This window comes from Emydura macquarii, unplaced genomic scaffold (genome assembly GCF_026122565.2).
Source record: "Emydura macquarii macquarii isolate MOO-44397 ecotype Brisbane River unplaced genomic scaffold, CSIRO-AGI_Emac_v2 contig_3530, whole genome shotgun sequence".
NCBI classification, from domain to species: Eukaryota; Metazoa; Chordata; order Testudines; family Chelidae; genus Emydura; species Emydura macquarii.
Genome location: NW_027133667.1, coordinates 6,934,141 through 6,956,645, shown reverse-complemented (window position 1 = coordinate 6,956,645; position 22,505 = coordinate 6,934,141). Strand labels below are relative to the sequence as shown.

Genomic DNA, 22,505 nt, shown 5'->3' with positions numbered 1-22,505 from the left:
ACATCCCAGATTTCTACCCAAGCTACCATCCTCTTTCCATCTCATTCAACTTGTCCACCTTTCTTGCTTCTTTTCGAAGCCTCACAGCAACCAACAGGATTCAGCACTGCATACCGTGGACATCAGATAAGCATTAGCTTTCTACTTGAACAGAACTAAACCTCTCTGAAAATCTTATTCTTTTCACTGGCTGAAAGATCCAAAGGCACAGCCATCTCTAAGCAATGTCTCTTCAAGTGGATCTCACGGTGTATAATCTGTTCTTACCAGCTACGATCGACAATCTCCTCCTGTAACTAGAGCACATTCCACCGCTCACTCTTCACCTCCATTGCTTTTCTTGATGATGTCCCGATTGTTGACATTTGCAAAGCGTCCACATGGGCATCATTGGACACTTTTACCCATCACTATGCCGTCACTCACAACAATGCTGCAGATACTCCCCTAGGATATATTGTCCTATCATCTGCAGTAAATGCTGCTCTAAAGCCCTAGCCTTCCTACTGGGAGCACTGCTTTTTAGTCACCTACAGTGGAGGACCCATAAGGACATCACTCAAAAAAGAAGAGGTTACTCACCTTGTACAGTAACTGAGGTTCTTTGAGATGTGTATCTCTATGGGTGCTCCACTATCCGCCCTCCTCGCCTCTGCTTCGGAGCTGAAACATAAGATCTATGGCTTAAAAAGAACTGGGAGGGGTGGTTGGACCATGCAGTGCTATAATTACATCCCAGTCATGGCGTGAGATGGCGGGGAGCTGCACATGTGCGATCCGACAGGCACTACTGCTGATGAAGATCCCTGATCTTAGGTGCAGGGGGTGCTCCTGCACCTACACTGGGGCACCCATAGGGGGACACATCTTGAAGAACCTCAGTTACTGCACAGGGGAGTAACATTCTCATATTTAGGGAAGAAAAAAGCCTATTTATTTCTGAAAGAGAAAATAGCCTTATAGATGTTGAGAACTGGCCATTATCCTGAGGCTTTCCACTTCTCCCTATCCTAACATTCATGTCTTCTCCCACTTCTCCAACCACATCATTCATTGGCTTCTTACTGTCCCATCCTGTCTCTTATATTTTGTTGCTCTTTATTATTTATTTTGTGTTATATAAATGGTAAGCTTGTTGGGGGCAAGTCTCCTAACTATGGCCCCAATTCTGCCATCAGATTTGCGCAGGTGGACTCCCATTGACTTAGTGTGGGAACAAGGTCTGTCTGTGGTGATCCGATTGCAGGAATGAGGACTCTGTAAGTGCATGTAAACTTATGGTATCTTATACATGTTCTGAATAGTATACAATACCCTCTTTTCTAACATCCTCCTTAAAAAAAAAAAAAAACCCCAAAACCTGGATCTGAAATATTTTTTCTTCTAAGTGTGTAATTCTTTGTCCTTGCTAGTGAGAGATCTATTCTTAATCACCAGAAAACTCCAATCTTTCCCCTTATTCACCTTGACTTCCTTCAACTACTACTTTGTTGCTAGCTAGTGCAAGCTCTCTCTCTTTTTCCCCCTGCCTTTTGGGCCAGTAATTATTAAGCTAACCATCTGCTTTAGTAGTCATTTCCTTTCGGATTATTTCATAAACATACTTCTTAATGAATACTATAGGGAATCCATCCTGATCCAAATTATATCTTGGTTTTTAAAGGCTTGAATGATCCGTGCCTTGAATACTTTGTGCATTGAATACTTTGTTCGGTTCAGAGTTTATATGCCAAATTAGCTCTGGCCACTTAATCCTTCAAAGCTGTTTTATCCTGCCAACAGGTTTTGATTTAAAACACCATAGTGTAGGGTAAAAGTTATTTTGCAATAATATGAGACATGTTTACAATTTAGGTACTTGTTCCTGAAGTAGTAAAGTTTGAATGTGCCTTGACACAGTGTGATACATAATCAAAGTTTTTCTGGCTTTTTTTAAAGGAGCAAAGACGTAACAGGTTAGCCCGAGAATTGCCTTCTGCTATGCCACGAGACAAGGTGAGTGTATACTGGTTTTTGTTTGAAAAAAAAAAAGATTAATGCACTATTTTTGATCCAAGGTGTGAGAACTGTATTATACACTTACGATGCACAAGCATCTTGTTAAATAGGTGAGATTTAATGTGTTTGTAAGTGTTAAAGAAAAAGTGGGTCATAACTTGTATGCTTAAATGTGGATTGAGAGAAAATCTGAGGATTTTAATCCTGAACAGTATAGTGGTTTTTTTTTTTTTGAGCTCTTAGTGCTAACATGACGATTCAGACTATTAAAGTCACTTTGAGAGCTATAGTTGAGAATGCAGCATTTTATTCTCTGGAAGAAGACAATTAAGATGAAGCATGAGTTTATTCTCAAGTTTAGAGAGAGATCCTATTTGTTCAATTCCAACCTATTGGCCATGATAGCCCTTTCAGCTGTATCCCATCAGCTCCTTTAGGTTTGCAAGGTTCTCGGGATAAATTGAGTAATTGATAAGTACACACAAGACAAAACTAAGTGACATAAGTCTGCTTAGTTATGGATATGGGCAATATGTCATTATTTTAGACTCTTTCATGCACTCAGTGTTCTGTGAAATTATTATAAACCCGGACTGGTGCAAAACATCTTGTTCATGAATCTCCAAAATACTGTTTAAGCTTTGCAGGAATTGTTGCAATTTGTAACTTAAAAATTGGTTAATGAACAAAACTTTAAAAAGCGAGAGAAGCTTTCAGAATGTATCCAATATTACTTTATAGGATCAACCTAGGATCAGTGTGAACCAGTTGGAGATGAACTGGGAATGTTAAGCAGCAGCAGTACAGAGCTTGTTTTCTGTGCTGTTTGATCATGCCCATTACATTGTGCTTTTCTCTGATTGTATTGTAAAGCTGAGTTTAAATCAGTAGCATGGGAATTGGAGAGGATTTGGAAACCAAACAACCCAGAGGGGTTTGATTTTTAATTGGCTGCTTTTTAATCCCTTTGGGATTCTTCTCCTGGTCATATTGTGTTGCTTGCAAATCTACAAGTTAAAATGTCTTTCTGGGTAGCTAAAGATGTTGTTAGTAGAGAACAATGCATGAATGTATTAGGCGCATTCAGTGTCTGCCCTTAGTTGATTTTTTTCTGCATTTCTTACCTTCTTTAGTCTACTAAACCTCCAGGTGCATTGACACCTGCCTCCCAGGAGACCTCTTCTGCTGTTTCTGCTGAGGCTGATGGCAAGGTCTGTCCTGATTCTTCCTATAAGCACTGCATGTTCAGTCCTGTTTTGGTGCTCCTTGGATACTACAAAAATAGTTCACATACATAGTGTTTTGTCATTGGCACAGTGTCCTCTGCATCTGTCAGATCATGTGTCCTGTAGTGCTGAATTTGCCTAGCATTACTCATATTACATTAGGTTGTACAAGCCAAGTAATGGGCGATGTACACTCAGACAGAAATTTCATTGCTTTCGTTATCGGCATGTTTGTTTTCAATGAATTATGGTACGAATGGGCAGAGCCATAATTTGCAGGAAATTGGTTCTCCAAAATAGTCCATTCAACTACAATGCTGTAATCCAACATTATAAACATGTTTGTCAAACTACATGTTTTAATATGTCTTAACATTTAATGGAGGAAAGCAGAAAATAAACTAAAAATGTGTGTCCTGCTGCCTGCAGGGAATATTTATAGGCTCTCTTCTAACTGAACTTCCTTTTTGACGTCTTAAAAATAATCCCTGCTAACTAATTTACTTGTCTCTGTACAATACATCCTGCAATGGATTTTTATATTTCTGCTCTGGTGTATTGTCTGTTTTGTACATTCACATTGCACCTGTGTGAAAAGCTTTTTTTCTAGTCATCTTTATTTTACAGGCAGAAATGTTTGCTATTGAATATTTCTATCGCAGGAGCATCTAGAGGCTCCAGTCAGGCTTTATGCCCCGTTGTGCTAGATGATGCACGTACATATTCAGAGACACTGTCTCCGCCCTGGATAAAGTAGCTAGAACCTAAAATAAATTCTAGTTGAAACTGGAGTTTTAGTTACACACTGCAGCAGTGATTTAGGGGGTCTAATACACCACAAGCACCTAAACAAAAGCTGAAAACTGCACTTTTTACACAAGGCTTTGTGTACCAGTGATGGTGTGTTCCCCTTAGACGTTATGATGGCTGCAGTGGTTGCAGGGGAATTGTTGAATTCAAATACCTTCCTGTTCACTGTATAAAATTTGTATTTGTTAATCTTAATAATAACAAAATGTAGTGTTACTTGTGAGATTGTTTCTGGAATATGTTGGACTCCACAGCGATATACATGACTGATTCTGTGCTGAAGGGGTATGGGTTGCATTTAGAGATCACTATTATGTTGTGGTGTTCTGTGGCTTAATACCTAATCTGATAGTAAAGTCATTTTTGGCAGAAGTCCAACCACTAGCTGAAAATTTAATGAGCTGCTGCCTTCGAGTGATAGACCCTGTTGTATTCCCCTGAGGGTTATGCACGTGCACCCAGAACCAGAACTTTTGAAAGTAGTACTGTTCGACGGTTCGCACCCTGCACCACCTTGTGGTTTTGCCCGAAGCGAGAAAGGGCGTGATGGGCCACCGCCGTCTCCAATTCCTTCTCACCGCCACCTGGTTCGAATTGGAGCTTTTACTCTCCTATTGTCTTTGTAACGAACTTTCCAAAACTTTACAAAAAATATCCTTAGTATTGTTTGTAGTTTAGATTTATTATTTTGTTCTGTATCCCCTTTAGATTTTTGTTCAGATTTTCCTTTTGCATCAGATTTAAGACTTGGGAAGCCACTTTGGTGATCTTTCCTGCCAAACTTCCTCCCCAGAGCGTTCTAAGCAACTTCCTCCTTTAGAGCATTCCAAGCAACAACACCGCTCTACCCCCATCCAATAGAGAGGGTAAGAGGCTAGACCTCATGGGCAGAAAGGTCTTCTCCTTGGCAGGACTCCAATTTTGTGTTTCAAATTATGTATCCCTGATGTCCAAGTATGATTTTATTAACTATGGGTGATTGGCTGATTTCCAGACAAGCTGCCCTCGCAGGTTTGCAGCCAATTCCAGGCAGGTCTGTAGAAGGGCAAGTTACTCATTAGGTCTATGCCACAGGCTGCGGTGGATTCCGCAGACATGGCTTCCTGTGTCGTGGCAACAGGGACTGTTGTGAGGAGGGAATCCTGGTTACACTTCTCTGGCTTCTTCAGGGAGGTGCAGAACACTATAGAAGACCTCCCATTCGACGAATCGCATCTCTTTAATCAGAAGATAGATAAAGTTCCTACACTCCCTAAAGGACTTTATAGCCATTGTGGGTATCTACAAACAGGCACCCAAGAGGAAGTTCTATTGCCTATCCCAGTCGCATAGTTGTGGGGCCCTATAATACCACCAATGTCATATGAGCCTCTTCAAAAGCACCCTAAGGTTCACAGACCCCATGTGCCTACATCAACCACCCCGTCATCCATGCAACACTCCCAATCATCATGTAAACAGTGTTTCTGAGTGTCCTTAGATAGCTGTCAAACCACTCTACCACCTTTGTGGACCATCTCGAACTCTTCCAGCATGGAAAGCAATAACAACAAACAGGTGGGTCCTAGATATTATCCAGGGAAGCTTTGTCATAGAGTTTATAACAATGCCCCCATCCCACCCTCTTTCCTGGTCTGCATGCATGGAACACTCACGCGACGACCTCCTCCAGCTAGAGACTGACTCTTTATTTCAGAAAGGAGCTGTTGAACTATTCCCAGACTCCTTTCAAAGAACAGGGTTTTACTCGAGCTGCTTCCTAGTCCCCAAAATGAAGGAAAGATGGAGTCTGTTAATGGATTTTCGACACCTCAACCATTCCATTTCCAAACTAAGAATCTGCATGGTCACACTTACAACATCATTCCCTCCCTAGAAAAAGGCATGTGGTTTATGGCTCTCGATATGCAGGATGCCTACGTCCATATTGATATACACCCAACACGCAGAAGGTTCCTGAGGTTCAAGGTGAGATCTTGACACCTTCAATACAGGGTCCTACCATTTGGACGTACCACTGTCCCGCGACAAAAGTTTTCTCAGTGGTTGTAGCTTATCTCAGATGTCAGAGGATCCTCATTTTTCCCTTGCTGAACGACTGGATAATAGCAGCACAGTCCAAAGAAGAAGCCCAGGAATCGAGGTTCTAATTGCTTCTACTCTTCTCCTCCCTGGAGGTCATTGTCAACATAGGAAAATCAACTTTAAGCCCTACACAACCGAACTGGAGTTCATAGGTATTTGCATATGTGCAACTTCCGCCTGAGCTTATCTACCACGGGACAGGTTCCAGACAATGCAAGAACTAATCACTTTGGTGACTTCCAGCCCTTTTGTTTCAGACAAAATCTGCCTTTCTTTCTTGGAACACATGGCAGCTTGCACATATGTCACACCTATCGCTCACCTACACTTGTGCCCCTCTTCAACAGTGACTACAAAGAGTCTACCTCCCCACTCATCAACCCCAAGCGCACTCTGCTCAGTATGCCACCACAGGTCCTCTCCTTGCTACAATGGTGGATGGACCCACTGTGAGTCTGCTCGGAGAGGACCTTCCTTCCTCCTCACCCACTGTGACGATCATAACGGATGCATTCCTCACAGCCTGGGGCTCTCACATAGGCGACCGCATGAAACAAGACTCCTGGATGCCACAGGAGACCAGAATGCACATAAACGTATTAGAACGCCGAGCAATACGCAAAGCTTGCCAGGCATTCCTGCCAACTATTCAGGGTCAAAACGTTCTCATCATGTCAGACACCACCACCACAGTCTTCTACATAAACAAGCAAGGGGGAATGAGATCCCGAGCCCTGTGTGCCAAAGCTATACACCTATGGGAATGGTGCATCACACATCACATCCTTTTAACAGCAGCCTACCTGCTGGGCACCCAGAACATGATTGCCGATGCGCTCAGCAGAAACTTTGCAACCAACAACGAATGAGAGTTGCACGACTCAGTAATTGTGGACATCTTTGGTTGGTGGGGAACCCCAGTGAGGGGTCTTTTTGCATCCCACACCAAAGGCTCCTAGTATTATTCAAGGGGAGGAATTGGAATTAAATCACAGGGGGATGCCTTAGTCATCGGTTGGTGGGGCTGGATGAACTATGCTCCCCCCTCCCCCCCCCCCCATCCCTCCTACCACGAGTAATTGATAAGATCAGATGAGAAAAAAAAACTATCCTGATTGCCCACTTCTGGCCTCACCAGTTCTGGCTCCTGCTTCTCCTCTGAATGTCAAAGCACCCTCTGCTCACGCTTAGGCTGTTCCCAGAGCTACTGGCCCAACACAGCGGCAGACTCAGACACATGCTTTGACTGATGGCTTGGTTTTTGGATGGACACCTCCATTAGCACAGGAGTGCTCTCTAGCAGTGTGAGATGTCCTTCTATGCAGCAGGAAAGACTCCACAAGATGCTTGTGTCGAGCCAAATGGATACATTTCACTTCCTAAGCTACACAGCAGGACCTTGTTCCTAAAGCTGTGGGCATCCCACTACTCTTGGAATATTTCCTTTGTCTGAAGAACTTGGAACTTGCCTTAGTGCATGCAGCTGTCATTAGCCCTTTTCATCCACCATTGAATGGCCATTCGATATTTACCTAACCCTTAACTGTATGGTTCTGGAAGGGCCTTCTGCGGAAATACCTTCCCATTCAGCCTGTCACCCTACTAGAACCGTAACAGTCTTCACCTTGTTGATGACCACTCCCTTTGAAGCTATGGCCTCCTGCTCATTGACCTCCTTTCCATTAAAGTTGCTTTCCTTGTCACCGTTACATCAGCTGGAAGGGTTGGTGAACTGAGGGGCTATGATGGCTAACGCCCCTTTCACCACTTTACAGAAAGACCAGTTCTCTTTACGCCTTCACTCCATGACCCTACTCAAGGTGGCTTCCCAATTCCACCTCAATCAACCCATACACTTACCTACCTTCTTTCCCAAGCCTCATGCCTCTAATGAGTAAGGATATGATTTTGTCACGAAGGTCACAGATTCCCTGACTTTCTGGGTCTTCTGTGACTTTTTCTGGGATAGAGCTGGAGCCAGCTCTCAGGCCCAGGGCTGCCAGAGCAGCAGCTGGCTAGCTCCGGGACTGCCAAACAGCCAACCAGTGGCTAGCCTTGGGCTGGCCAAAGCAGTGTCTGGGATTGGGTCAGCAATGGTCAGCCCCTGCCGCAGGAGCAGCGGTGGAGCTAGAACAGCTGTGAGCTCTGGCAGTGCTCTTTGTCCTCCATTCCTCAGGGTATTTTTAGTAAAATTCAGGTGGTGGGCTTCTATGAATTTTTTATTCTTAGAATTTTATTTAATAGTTCATTGCCCATGTCCTGTCCCTGTCTTTTACTAAAAATATCCGTGACAGAATCTTAACCTTACTAATGAGAAACAGACACTTCACTTGTTAGACGTTTGCAGGACCATGGCTTTTTGTCTTGAGCGGACAAAGCCATTTTGGAAATTTCCTATGCTTTTTTGCCATAGCAGAGAGGATCAAAGTTCAAGCCATTTCCAGCTAGAGAATTTCCAAGTGGTCTCAGGGTGCATTACGTGCTGCTATCAATTATCAGGATGATCCCCACCTGAAGGGATTTGGGCTCATTCCCCAAGAGTACAAGTATCAATCACAGCCGCACTCCACAATGTGCCCCTCGTAGACATATGCAAGGCAGACACGTGAAGTTGGTACACACCTTTTTTGCACACCACGCTCTAGTGCATGATTCTGCGACAGACGCTTCATTCGGAGCAGCATTTCTCTGTTCCACAGTTTCCTCGCACCATCCTCCCACATAGCTTGTTATTCACCCTCAGTGGAATACGATGATGACCATTACTCGAAAACGAAATTACTTACCTGTATTGGAAGTGCTTCGAGATGTGTGGTCCTTGTCTGTATTCCAGACCCACCCACCATCCTCTCTGCTGTGGACACCACATATATGCGTTAGAGAAGGAACTGGAGATGCTGGCAGCCTGCCGCACCCTTTATTGCGTTGATTGAAACCATAAGGCCAGTACAGGGTGCATGTGCGGACCACCAGACAGTACTACTTTCAAAAGTTCCAGATCTGGGTGCATGGTGCATGCACATAACCCACAGTGGAATACGGATCGGGACCACATCTCAAAGAACCTCAAATTACAGGTAAGTAACTTCATTTTTTTAAAGTCTTTGTTTTCTGTCTTAATGTCACCTGTTCTGTTAGTAGTTAAGATTACAACTGTAAAACTTCAGATCAGTATGTTTTATGTACCATAACTTAACAATTGTGTTTTAAAAAAAAAAAAACCTGTCTGAAGGGGGGCAGTTGAATTGGTCAGATATAAAATTGGGTTGTCTTCTGATTAGACTGATCTATCATTAACTTGTTGAGTATATATGCCTTATTTATTCATTTGCGCTTCTAGTTCGTTTTTGTCCCAGGAAAAACTTTGGTAATTATTAATTTTTTAATCATGAGCACAGTAGATGGGGCTTGGCTTGTTTTCCACTTGCACTTCAAACAAGATGTAAGAAGTAGTTCAAGGCTGTCAGTGTTGCAGCTATGAGATTTAAGACCTGGTCTACACTTGGCAGCAGTTGACGGGAGTTATGCAAGCTACACACAGAGTAGCTTGCGTAACTCCCGTCGACTGCTGTACTTCCATTCTGTGCAGTGTCTCCACTGCACTGCGCCACTTGAAGAGGTGGTTTTACTAGGTCAACTTGCTGATTGATTGAGTGGGTCTTCGCTGACCCCTCAGTCGATCCAGAAAGATCGATCTGACGGCAGCAAATTCGCTGCCATCAGTGTAGACATACCCAAAGTGTCTTATTTCTCTTCACAGACAGTAATTTCTTTGTCAAAGGTAAATGAGCAGGGTGAATAAAACAGTTGTTAGGGATATGGAATGGTGCAGGATGAAAATGATCAGGTTCTGTGAATATGGGTGCTTCTATCAGTGTAGCCTTCAAACTAATGCAATGGTAACACCTACTAATATTTTTTTCATTTAGCATCTGTAATGTGGCACCCAGAGTGGGGTGTTACATCCTCTTATTAGGAGATGAAGACCAGTGTGTCATCCTTTCTCTGTAAGGGAAGCTGTGCTTGCTGAGAATGCCGTTTTTTTCCTGTCTCCCAGTGGATGGAGTGGAGAGTTCCTTCTGTTTTGCTGATTTGGACTATTTAATGGTTTTTGTCCCATAGTATGCCAACTCACCCACAAGGAGGGGCTGAGCAGTTGGTTCATTGGAGACAGATCCCTAAAGCTTTGCGGCACATATACAAGTTTTTAATATCTTGGGAACATGAATGCATGGGGTTTTACAGCTGTTACTGTAAAGGACAATTCTTGCTTCTACTTGAATTGAGGCACTGGAAAATTTGTTCATGTTCAATAGATTCAAACCCTTTAGAGTTGTTGCCTAGAAATGTACTTACTGAACCAAATGTGTTCAACAAAAGCTACTCCTTCCAGTTTTCTGAATGATTTAGGAAGCTAGTTCCCATTTTCAAAATGAACTAGGTATTTAAGAACCTGAGGCTTATCTACATGGGAAACCTTAAACTGCTATAAGGGAAAATGTGAGTTTAAGGTGCTATAATCATACCAGTGTAACTCCCCCTGTGGGACACTCCTATTCCAGAATTCTGGTTTTGCTTATGTCACACTGAAAGCGGTTTAAGATAAAACCAAAAGCAGACACTCTTATTTTGGAATAAGAATATCCACGTGAGGGAGTTATACCAATATAACTATAGCTCTTAAATTATAATATTATAATATACTAGAAAAAGCTCCTGTGGATACAAGCCAAGTCTCAGGCTTTTGGTGGGATTTAGGTTCCTAAGTGCCTAATTCACTTTTTTGAAATGGGATTTAGGCTATTATGCATATTTGAAAAATTGTAATCAGTTTGTTTACGCAGACATTGTTCTACATTGTCACAGTGAATTGAATGTGTCCCCTCTAATCCATCACCTAAGATGAAACTTGGAAGAAGGGAAAAGTTGTTGGCAGCCAAGAATGAAATGATGGAAGGGGATGTACACTGTAAATTGCAACTATGCCAGTGAGCCACCCATGACCACACACTGGTAGTAGTAAGCTTCACTGGAGACTGCCTTGCAGTGCTTGACTTTTGGCTGACCAATGTGTCTTTGCTTTGTCCTGTTTCTGCAGGCTGCTCCTGGAGTGGGAGATGTGACTCAAGAACCTGGAACAGGCAACTGGAGAGGAATGTTGAAACCCTCAAAAGCTGAAGAGCTATTAATGGAGGAAAAATCTAAACCAGTTACCGTCTTACCTGCCAGTCCTCAAAAAGGCCATGCTGTAAACTTGTTGGATGTGGTGAGTTATGGAAGAGATGATATAGCTGCACTGCTCATGATTAGCTCAGGCACAGGAACCAGAATTTTAGTCTGTATTAATTCTATATCTGTAGAATTTGAATTTGGCATATGGACAGGTAGTTTCCTTCTGAGAGCCTCTGCTGTTAACACTTCCTTTCCTTTTAGTTCATGGAACGGAACTGGGGAAAACTGACTTACTTTCACACACTCCTAAATGAGGGACTATTTGTCTACTTCAGTAATGCTATAAAAAGATTAATCTCTTGTCAGAGCAGCAAAATTGCCTCTGACTTCAGTAGGATCAAGAGGACAATCACTTTCACTGTCAGAAACCATGAGCTATTGTAAAAACCAAAGTCGCTTGATTTAAATTAAATCACTGCTGCCTTTTTCTCTGAGGACTTGTCTACACTTACCTCTGAGATTTGGTGGCAGTCGACCGGAGTTACGCAAGCTACGCAAAAAATTTGCATAACTCCCATCAACTTCTCTGTTTCTCTTCTGCATGTAGTCTTCACTGCACTTTGAACGCAGCGCTACGCCACTTGAGAAGGTGGTCTTAATACGTCAATTTCTGGATCGACTGAGCGGGTCTTCACTGACTGCTCAGTCGATCCAGAGAAATCGATCTGACGGCGGCGAATTTACTGCCGTCAGTGAAGACGTAGCCTGAGTTTGTTTTCTTAGGAATTTCCTGCCTTTTCTACCTCTTACCCTCCATTTCAGAGCTCATGTTTTTGACTTGTCTAAACATCTCTAATTCTGTTTTGGGGAGGGTAAACACCTGTTGCAACACCAGTTGGAATCAAGCAGAAAGATGAGTGGAGTACCCACTCTGCTATCCTAAGTAGGTAGTGTTTTAAATAAAGTCAACTTGTAAACATTAAAATACGTTGATGTCTTTATTTTTTCACATAGCCTGTACCTGTTGCACGCAGACTGTCTGCCCGTGAGCAGCGAGACTGTGAAGTGATTGAACGACTTATCAAATCTTACTTCCTTATTGTCAGGAAGAACATTCAGGACAGGTAATAGCTAACTTGTAGACATCTAAATCTTACAAATCTTTGCGTAATATAATCATGTTATTTGCTGCTGAATATAACATTTCTTGTGTACTGTTTTATCTCTCTAGTCAGAGTTTAGTAGCTCTACAATGAGAATCTGAAATTTGATTCCTTAGAAAATTGAAGTCCACTAAAAGAGCACACTTTTTCAAAGCATTCAATACTAGTTCTTGTTTTTTTAGTACTCTGTTGTATTGCACTTTTAACTTCATTTACTTTTAAAGGGAATGTCTGCTTTTGTATAGCATACTGCAGTCTATTGATTGGGGCAAATAATTGGCATACATCCTAAGTACAGTTAAGCATTCAAATGGCCCGGCTTTGTAGCCACTGGCCTTGCATATGAGGAGGCTCTTACAGGACTCTTTCGACTCGTGTGTGCCAATCCTCAGCCATACGGCAAGAGGTAGTAATGCCAAAGCATGCTGCCTCTGCCGTGTAGACTGTCTTTAAAGTTGCTGTCGGCCAGTTTTATTTGCTAAGAAGAATGAAGCAAAGAGGTGACTAATGGTTTTATAACTGAAGGTGTTACAGAAAAATCAGCAATTACCCATTTTTTGTAGGCAAAGTAAAACGAATTGTAGAAGTTGGATCTTAGATCAGGTTGTCTAGCCCATACCATGACCATTACGAGATGGTTCTCCAGTATTCCGTCCAGTCTAATTTTAAATGACTCAAATGGTGTTTCCTCGTTTTCCATTGCAATGCTACTCAAAAGTAATTTTACCCCAGATATTCAACCTTAATTTACCTCTACTTAACTTTATCTCAGGACTCCAAGTTATATATCCTCTTGTGCTACCCTACATAATTTCTCTCTCCCTTGTTCATGCACTTTCCCCCACCCTCACACATACTGTATGTGTCATGGTTATTTATTTTTGCACTGTGTAACTTTACAACACTTAAAAGCCACTATGTGTTCCCATGAAAAGTTGTCTTAGGAAATGGCTACTGAAAAGAGCACTCTGTTCCTTTCATCTCTAAGTGTAGTTGCAGTGTTAGCTCAGACTTTTACTTGGGTGTCGCCCCAAGCCCCCTGTCATCCACTCATCCATACAATCATCTGCTGTGAGTTTAGCGGTGCTTTCAACCTAGGTTAGCTGGCTCATCTGGGGCTGTAGGCTTAAAACCCATTTTCACTCAGGTTGGTAACCTGCTCGCTTTGTGTTGAGGAGACGTTAAATCACTTGATTGCTGACAGTCTTCTAATGTCTTCTCACATGCCTAGAAGGACAGACAAGTTCTTCCACAATTCACTGGGAAAGAACCAGAGTAGCTTGGCTTGCTGCAGCACAAAAAACCCCCTGGGATATGCCCCCAGAAAGTCCTAGTGACAGATAGCGTCAGTGAGGACACATTAACTTGGGTATGGCTTTGCAGTGTGGTTACTTACCTCCAGGTTAGGCTATCCCAGGTGGTCCGACCTGGGTGCTGATCACCTGAGTTCACTGCAGTGAAAACATACCCTATCACTCCACAAGAAGTGCATGGTTTTTATCTTGCCAATTCCTTTCTAGCCTGATTTTTCCACTTTGTCAGAAGAGCTCTGCTTGTGCTATGAGCCTGTCAGATTCCATAAGCAGGGCGGGGTCAGTACTTTAAATTTACTGCAGGAAGTTGAGTGGCACTCTAACTACTGAAATCCATATTAAATCAATATTCCTTCTTGGTATTTCAAGTGTGACATAAAAGTGAAATCTTGGTCACTTGTCGTTAGATTCCATGGCTGCCTTTTCATGAATAGGAGTCTTGACTCTGGGTTATGGCCAAACTGTTTTGTCTAAACTCTCCTTGCATTTTGAAATTTCTATCACTTCCTGCTCTGTGGTGCTTTAGAAGCAGCATTGTCCAATGTATAGGATACTGGCTGGGAATTGGTAGACCTGTGTTCTATTCCCAGCTCTTTCGCTGACCTGCTGTGTGACCATGGACAAGTCACTTCACTGTGCCTCTGTTTCCCTTTTCATCCTTTGCATTATCTATTTAGATATTGAGAGAGAACCTGATGTGAAGAGTTTAGTGTTTTTACAGTGCCTAGCACAATGGGGCCTAATCTGGATTAGGGTTTCTAGATGCTATTGCAGTAAAAAATAATTGAGACCTAACAGTTGGTGTACAACTGTTCAGGGTCGTTCACTTTGTAATGGGGCCATCCTACAGGCAAACTTAGCAGCTGTTGGACTGTGCGGTCACTTCACAGCTATTTAGGACACATTGTAAAAGTTTGCTGTCATTTTAATTCCTGTTGAGATTGTGTATAATTGCTTGCACTGGAACGTTAGGTTTACTCAAACTGCATGTTAATCTAGAATAGCTAATGCCTTGTCTTCATGTGGCTTGTTTGATATTTTGTTATTTTTCACTTGCAGTGTGCCAAAGGCAGTGATGCATTTTCTGGTGAATCACGTGAAAGACACTCTTCAGAGTGAGCTAGTTGGACAGCTGTACAAATCCTTGTTGTTAGATGACCTTCTGACTGAATCTGAGGACATGGCACAGCGCAGAAAGGAGGCAGCTGACATGTTAAAGGTATTGAAAATCAAAACACCCAGTGAATAGTTAAACTGAAGCATCATATTCAATTTGCTGATATTCATGTATATAAGTCTTCAGGTTTTTGCCATGCTTTTTGGATTCAGGTCAGTTTTTTTGTCTTGATCTAGTTCATTCTTTTATAGAAGTCATGTGTGAGCAAGAAAGCAATAATGAAATACTAGTGATCACTATACGTCGTTAATCTAGCTCCTGGAGTAAACCCCGGTCTCAACTCTGTTGGATTAGCATTATCTTTATTTTATAAAGGAGTTTTAGAGCAGTGAACTTCGTTAGGTTTTCCAACATACTTTTTAACCCTCCCTTGACAGAATTTCCTTTTGAAGGTGGGGTTAAGAGCTCTTCCCCTCTCTCCCCCCACAAAAAAAAAATGTCTGTGCTGATTTCAGTGAATAGTACCAAACTCCTGTCTTAAAGGTTTTGATTAGTGACATACTGCACTGGGTTTGGCTGAGACTGCAGATGCTGTAGCTGTATTTCTTGTACTGCAGTGAGTTTGAACTTGTCATGAATACAGTAGAATTGGTTTTTCCAAAGCTCTGATTTTCCACACATTTTCAGGTGTACCAAGGCTGCCAATTCCATTCCTCTGCACTGAATTGGCACAGGTAAAAATGCTTTCTGAAAGAGCAAATCAACACAGTGAGGGAGAAATTGTGTGGGTCAGTTCTCTCATAAAATGCAGCAGGCATTGACTCTGGCTGTTTGAGATACCAGATATCCCTAAACTCTCACTGTTCCAGGACTGGATGTAGCAAGTGTAATTTTAAATCTCTGTTCTTACCTGAACCACATGTTTGAATCAAAGAGAGAATCTTGTAGATTGTAAACTCTTTGGGACATAAGCCATCTGTGTTGTATGGTCCTGAGTGCATTGCTGGTACTTAACAAAAACTGGTTTATTTGTTGTTTGTTTAAAATGATGGCGGTTTGAAAGCTGCCAGGATTTAGACATCAATCCCAGTGGTGCATGAATTAGGCAGAATACAAGTGAAGAGATTGGAACTGAACTCTCCTTTTTAAACTGAGATGTCTGTTTTGCATGAATTTCTAACACTTTCAATAACTGTGGGCTACAATCTTGACAATACCTTTGTGTTTTTGTAATATTTTGCACTTTTGTAGTATGCTCCATCTGGAAATCTGAAAGCCCTCTACAAATATTAGTGAATTAAGCCTCCCATGCTGTTGCAATGAAAACGACAATAGATCTTGTTTAGTAAAATATTGAATTGACACTGTCTTCTATAGAATGATTATCCTGGTTGTCGCATGAGAAGCAAATATGGAGAAATTTGATATTTCTTCTTGTGTTTTTCCCCTCTGTTGTGCAGGCATTGCAGCGAGCCAGTCAGATTATTGCTGAGATTCGAGAGACACACCTTTGGTGAAGGTTATCTCTACCCACCACACTGTTTGTATGGGTGGAGAATCCTGATGACTTGAAAATTGATAAGCATTGTATACTTGGTAGAATTTTATTTATGAACTCTTATCTGTGTACTGCAACTATGTGTAAATTTGCTCATGTAAAGACAGTTGGTGTGGCTTAGAGACAGAAAAGTATGCTGTACTTTGCAAAACAAGTCATATTTAATCCACACAATAAATGGCTCTAAATGTTTCCTTACCAGTTTTCTGGTGCAAATAATACAGACCAAGTTTACTGTCCTATGACAGTCTCATTTAAACTTAGGCAGAACCATTAAAGTTCCAGTTCCTGGCTTGCTAAACAAGTTGCCTGTGGGTAAAATGGACAGCGTAGATTTGTTGCATAGTTTTAAGCTGTTTTTACAATAGAGGTTTAAATACCATGAAGAGGAGAAAGCACCAGGTATTTCTTTCATGAATATATTGCATGCACCATGGCAAATGGAGATCTGAATTTGATAGCTGGCCTAGTAAAAATGTCTACCATGTAATAACTATGTATGCTCCGATTTTTTTCAGAAGTTTAAAAGAAAGCAGCATTATAAAACAAATTTTTGAATTGGGTAAATGAGTTTCACTTTAGATGAGTTGGCCTGGAACTTTAAAACAAACAGGAGAATGTACTAAAGAGTTAGTGCAAACCCCTGAATGTGCACCAGAGTTTGCATTTCATTGTTGGGGATGATAATCAAGTGCAAGATACCCCTTCACTCCCTGGGACCAAACCTCTGGACCATCCATTAGCAGAATTGTTCTCATAGAATTTAAAAATAAAATGAATTTCAAAACTATTGTGGGATAGTAAGTGTTTCTTTTAAAATTAAATTGGACAAGGAGGTGGGGGGAGATCCTTTTTTAGTTCTTTTCAAATAATTTTGGGAAGTATGAAGGCTAAGAGTATCTGTGGAAGAGATAGCAGGACTAAAATGTTTATACTAGAATCTACTTTAAGTACTGCCCATTGGGAAGACAAATTTTACTATGCTGTGAGGCATTTTTCTAAAACAACCCAATTTGTTTTAAGATCAACAAACATTAGGTTGGGAATGAAGTTGATGGGTTATTTTCTTCTGGCTGTAGCTAGCACAGTAACGTTGATCACACTAGCCTCTTAAAGTTAAAATCTTAATTGTTCTATATTATAGCTTCCTACAGTTTGAATTTAAACTCCAGCACACTTGCATGTTTTTTTCACACAGATTTATTTATTTGATAAAGTGGAAATGTTTATGATGGTATTTCTGATGTTATTTCCCACACATGCACATTTATTTGTGGAAGAATTAAATAGACATTGCTGTCCACATTTTATGGCTCTTCTCAGTGCATTAGACCAATATAGTAAAACTGCGGTATCTCCTCCCCCACACACTGTTCCTTCACTATTTCATCATTTAACAGAAACTGAAATTCCTATTTAAAGTGCTAAAGTTATAACTGTACAAACCTGATCATTTCCAGACATTTAAGTAACTAATTTACAATAATGGCTAATTCTCAATTTTAGTTTATCACTGATACACTCGCATTGAATTAAGATCAACAGATGGAAACAACATTGTTTGGGTTAACTGTCCCATCTCCCTAATATGCCACATTAAATTCCACATTGGCAAGCAGCCTGGAAATTTACATGTTAAATATTCTATTTAATCAACGTAAGAATGTTAAATTGTTTTCTTTATCAGGGAAACATGCTTTCTGTGGTTCTAGAAACATGAGGTCAGAAGAGAAAGGGCGTCAGGCTGCAAACCAGGCTTTATGCTAATGTAACCAGCAGAAGAATTATTTTTAATTTTTTTCTAATTGGAATCCACTTTTAATACAATTAAATTCTCTGCAGCTATGCTTCTTCCTTGTCTTAGTCTTCGCCCTCCACCCACCTGGTCCCCCTCTTGATTTAGAAATGCTACTTTTCAACACGTTAGTGGCTGACATAAGTTTAATCAGTGATTGTGGCAAATATAATTTACCGTCTCATCAAGAAATACACTTCAGTCATGTGAACTTTTAGAAGGCTGCACAAAGCAAATGAGTGCACTTACTCATGTGAAAGGTAAATTTCACAAGAAATTATACAGTTGGTTGTGTTAATTAGCATTGGTGACCTGAACTCTTTTTGGAAATGTTGTGGTAATATTTTGGTCTCACTGTATTTCTAAATAAGTTGAGGATATATAATGAATTGAAAGAAAAGAACTTGGTCTGCCATTATCAGTGCATATTTTTTAAAAAAATCTATGCTTTAACATTACATCATCCCTTGATTAAATAAGCTATAATGTATTGATTATACCAGATACCCAACTGTGACTTATGAGGAAGAACGTCAAATACCCCTCACCATCTGAACTTTAGGTTTCTAATATAGCTACACTTATACAGCTTTTTCTATGTTGGAATTTGCTGTCCCAGAATTTCCCATCACTAGTTCTAGTACAGCAGTGGGAGTTTTAGCATCAATAAGACTCAAGTGGCTGCTCGTGTTTTAAGCACTGTATTGTCTAGAACTAGTCTAAGCAGTTAGATAATTGGATGGTTAAAATGCCAGCAGTCACTGGCACTTTGTCCATGCTAGCACTGATTATTGCTTCCATCAATGGAAGAAATGGCATGAAAATTTAAGGGAAAGAAACCTTGTGTAGGCCAGGCTCTAGTTTTTTGCTTTTTACTGGGGAGGTGGAGGGATTTGACTTCATTTAAAACCCTTTCTGTTTTTCGCTTTGTGCACACAAACTGTTGTAAGATGTTTTTTTTTCATAGAAACCTAAATCTATGGAGATAAAAGTCTAACATCTCTTGAGAAATTTAGCTTAAAAGTTTGTTCATCAAGAACAGCTATTTTTTTGCACATCTTGAACAAATCCAATATCCTATGAACTACTGGCATAAGTAAGTAATCAAGGGAGAAAAACAAGTTAGAGAAATAGAAATTTGACATTTAATACCTGATGTATGTATGTTACTACTGTAAATAAAACTGATAGTGTGAAAGACTTGCACATAGCTTTCATATCAATAAATGACTTTTTTTAAGTGGTCAGTTTTAAATTTTACTTATGTGGGGTTAGGTGGGAGTGGGGGGGGGGGAGTGCGCACAAACGTAAGAACATTATTCCCAATCAAATGGATTTCTAAAATATATGTCGTAAACACATCTCAAATCCTATTTCCCATAAATGTCTGGCAACTTCAGCTTTTACAGTGAGATGCCAGTTGGCCACCACAGGAAACTGAAGTCTCTGATGGACACCTACAGCCATAGAAAAAGCAGCTTACCTGTCTACATGTCTCCATTTAAATCTAGAGGAACCAGTTCTAGAGGCTTACGTTTCTGTGCCCAGTAAATCCTTGGTATTTGTTGAGACAGGATGCTAATTGGTGGTTTCTATAAGGTGGATAATACTTCCAAAATGGGTTGAGACCAGCTCATTTCACATAAACTACAGTAACTAGATGTTACCAACCAAGGCCAGATCACTTTGAGAGGGAAGGGTTGGGATGAATTAAATTCTGAATTCTTAGAAACTGAAAAATTCTTCATTTGTAAGCCAACCTAAGAATTTCTGAATCTGTGCTTCATGTTCAAATAGTTTTGCCGTCATCTTACTTGCTATTGTTCCACCATTGCAATGCCTTTACGAAGTTGAGTGCTACAGCAATTGTAAAGGTTAAGTTGGAATGTAATGTTTTAGATAGCTTAAAAATAAGCAGAGGAAAATTGATTTGTCCCAATGTTGAGGCTGTATTACAGGCTGTGACCTTTTATTGTCAAATCCCACTGCAAGGAGTTATCCAGAATGGTAAACTGCTTCATTAGTCCTGAATGCCTACAATGTTCATCAGAGCCAAGCACCAACTATCATCCTACTTTGCTGAGAAGACCATGCACATTTGGGAATGCTTCTCAAATAGCATGGATCTGCTCTGCCTCCATCAACCAACAGCCCACCTGCATTCACAGAGTTGAGTACATTAACACATCAAGAAGTTATGGACATCCTAAATGAGTCTCAACCCAAGACTTGTGAATCTAGCCTGTGCCCTTCCTGGCGTGTGAAAGAGTCATGAATAACTAGTGCCAGTCCTGCCCAAAATAGTTAAGACTTCTGAGAGAGAATCTTCCCTTCCACCTTCAAACATTCACTGGTCTGACCAACACTGAAGAAACCCACTCTGGATACTTTAGTTCTAGCCAACTGCCACCCAGTGTCAAACCTCCCATTCCTGAGCAAGCTCATAAATAATCTAGCAAAAGGCCAACTTACACAATCACCTAAAAAGTTAAAACTCTGACCTAGAACATTCTGGATTCAGGCCAGGCCACGGAACTGAATCTGCTTTAGTGGCACTGATGTATGATCTCTAGTCAATGGATAGAGGACAGACATCCATTTCATCTTGCTGAATCTCTAAAGCATTCAACACCGTTGAGCATGAGATTCTGCTCTCACCTGTGAGAGATGGCAGGAGTCCAAGGTAATATGCTAAAATGGTTTGAGTCCATCCTAAAGAACAGTCCCAAGATGTACTGATAGGTAAATGCACTTCAACCACTACACTCCTCATTTGTGGAGTTCTACAAGGATCAATTCTCTCTCCAGTCTTTTTCAACATCTGCATGCAACCACAAGGTAAAAGCTGATCAGCTGACACGGACTCAAGTGCCAGCAATATGTAGATGATACACAGCTCTACCTAGCCTTCATTATATTTGACTACATTACCACGCATGTGGCCCAGTGCTTGAATGAGATCAGTTATTGGATAATGAACAACTGGCTGAACCTGAGAATGACCAGTGACGGTGGTGGATAGAGGAAAGTATTTTCAAGAGCTTGAAGCCATGGTGCATTCTCTTTTTGAAGATTTATACCCACAATTGGTCAGTTCAGGCTGTAGTCCAGGACTACTCCTGGATTCCTTGCTGTTCCTTGCTGATGCTGAGCTCTCACATAGTAATCTTTCTGCGAGAAATGCTTTCTACCTTCTCCACTTGGCTAGGAAATTGTCCCATCCTGGCAGCTGAAGATCTAGCCTCAGTAATTCCTGCCTTCATCACCTCTTGACTGATGAATGCAGTGCAGTATACTATGCCATACCAATCCATGAGAATTTAATGAAGGAATAGCGAAGGTGATTTCCTGAATTAGTCTATTTAAGAGTTTTGCACTGTCGTCCTCCCAGGAAATCTATGATATTCTCTTTCTGATGTGGCTTTGGGCAATCTGACAGTATTATGACTTCCATTTTGAGGTGTGAAGGGATGTGTTGGTTTTGCGTAGGAAGATTCAGGAGTGCATAGCATAACTTTTGCCTCATGCAATGTGCAGCAGGGTAAAGATCTCACTTTCCTTGATGTTATGCTTGCTACTAGGAAGCAAACTTTGACAGAGTTGAAGAGAAATAGACTTTCATCAACTCCATGGGGCAAGCTGTGGAATGCTTTGTAGTGTCATGGGCAAGTCCAAGGTGGGAAATGTCTGAGTAATTATTTGGATAGGACTGCTCCAGGAACCGCTCAAGTACAGAACAGTTCACTAGCAATGTATAGTGCTGAAATCTGAAATGATAGTGCAGAATTTAAGGCTAAAGTCCTGACTAGGCTAAAGAAAATATAAGAACTAAAATGCCTGGTTTCCTAGAGTTATTGATTTATATAACATGAGAAAATTGGAAAACTATTTTTTGTTCAATGGTTGCAGAGCGCCTAGCACAATGGGGCCCTGGACCATTTCTGGGACTCCTTGGTGCTACAATAATAAATGAGTTCAGCTTTTTGTATAGATAGTGGGTGGATGGCCTGCTAGAGGCTAGTGTGATGCTCAGCCAGTGAGGCTTAAGCAGCTAGCAGGCTGAGTGACCCAAACTCAACCTTTAAGGACATATTAGAAAAGTACTGATATGGTAAACAGGACCATTCCGTGTAGTTAGCTAGCAAAGCCATATTACATAAACTACAGTTCTTAAAATATAGGCCTGTATTAGAGGATGAAGAATAGATACTAATTGTATTTGTCTGTTAAACTTCTAACAAGATATAGGTAAACACAATGTGAGATAA

At 41.0% G+C, this 22,505-nt stretch overlaps 1 protein-coding gene across 5 annotated transcripts in view; it reads left to right on the top strand.

Moving 5' to 3' along the window:
• Window positions 1–19,480, top strand: part of DNM1L (dynamin 1 like) — a 67,532-nt gene extending 48,052 nt beyond the window's left edge. For 2 of the 5 annotated variants that reach the window (XM_067536218.1, XM_067536217.1), the window contains 6 exons: window positions 1,939–1,995; window positions 3,132–3,209; window positions 11,218–11,385; window positions 12,306–12,415; window positions 14,827–14,986; window positions 16,345–19,480. In XM_067536218.1, coding sequence (XP_067392319.1) covers window positions 1,939–1,995; window positions 3,132–3,209; window positions 11,218–11,385; window positions 12,306–12,415; window positions 14,827–14,986; window positions 16,345–16,401 — 630 coding nt within the window. In that variant the 3' untranslated portion in view covers window positions 16,402–19,480. The other 3 variants (XM_067536220.1, XM_067536219.1, XM_067536221.1) reach the window with 2 other exon arrangements.
• Window positions 19,481–22,505: the final 3,025 nt, after the last annotated feature.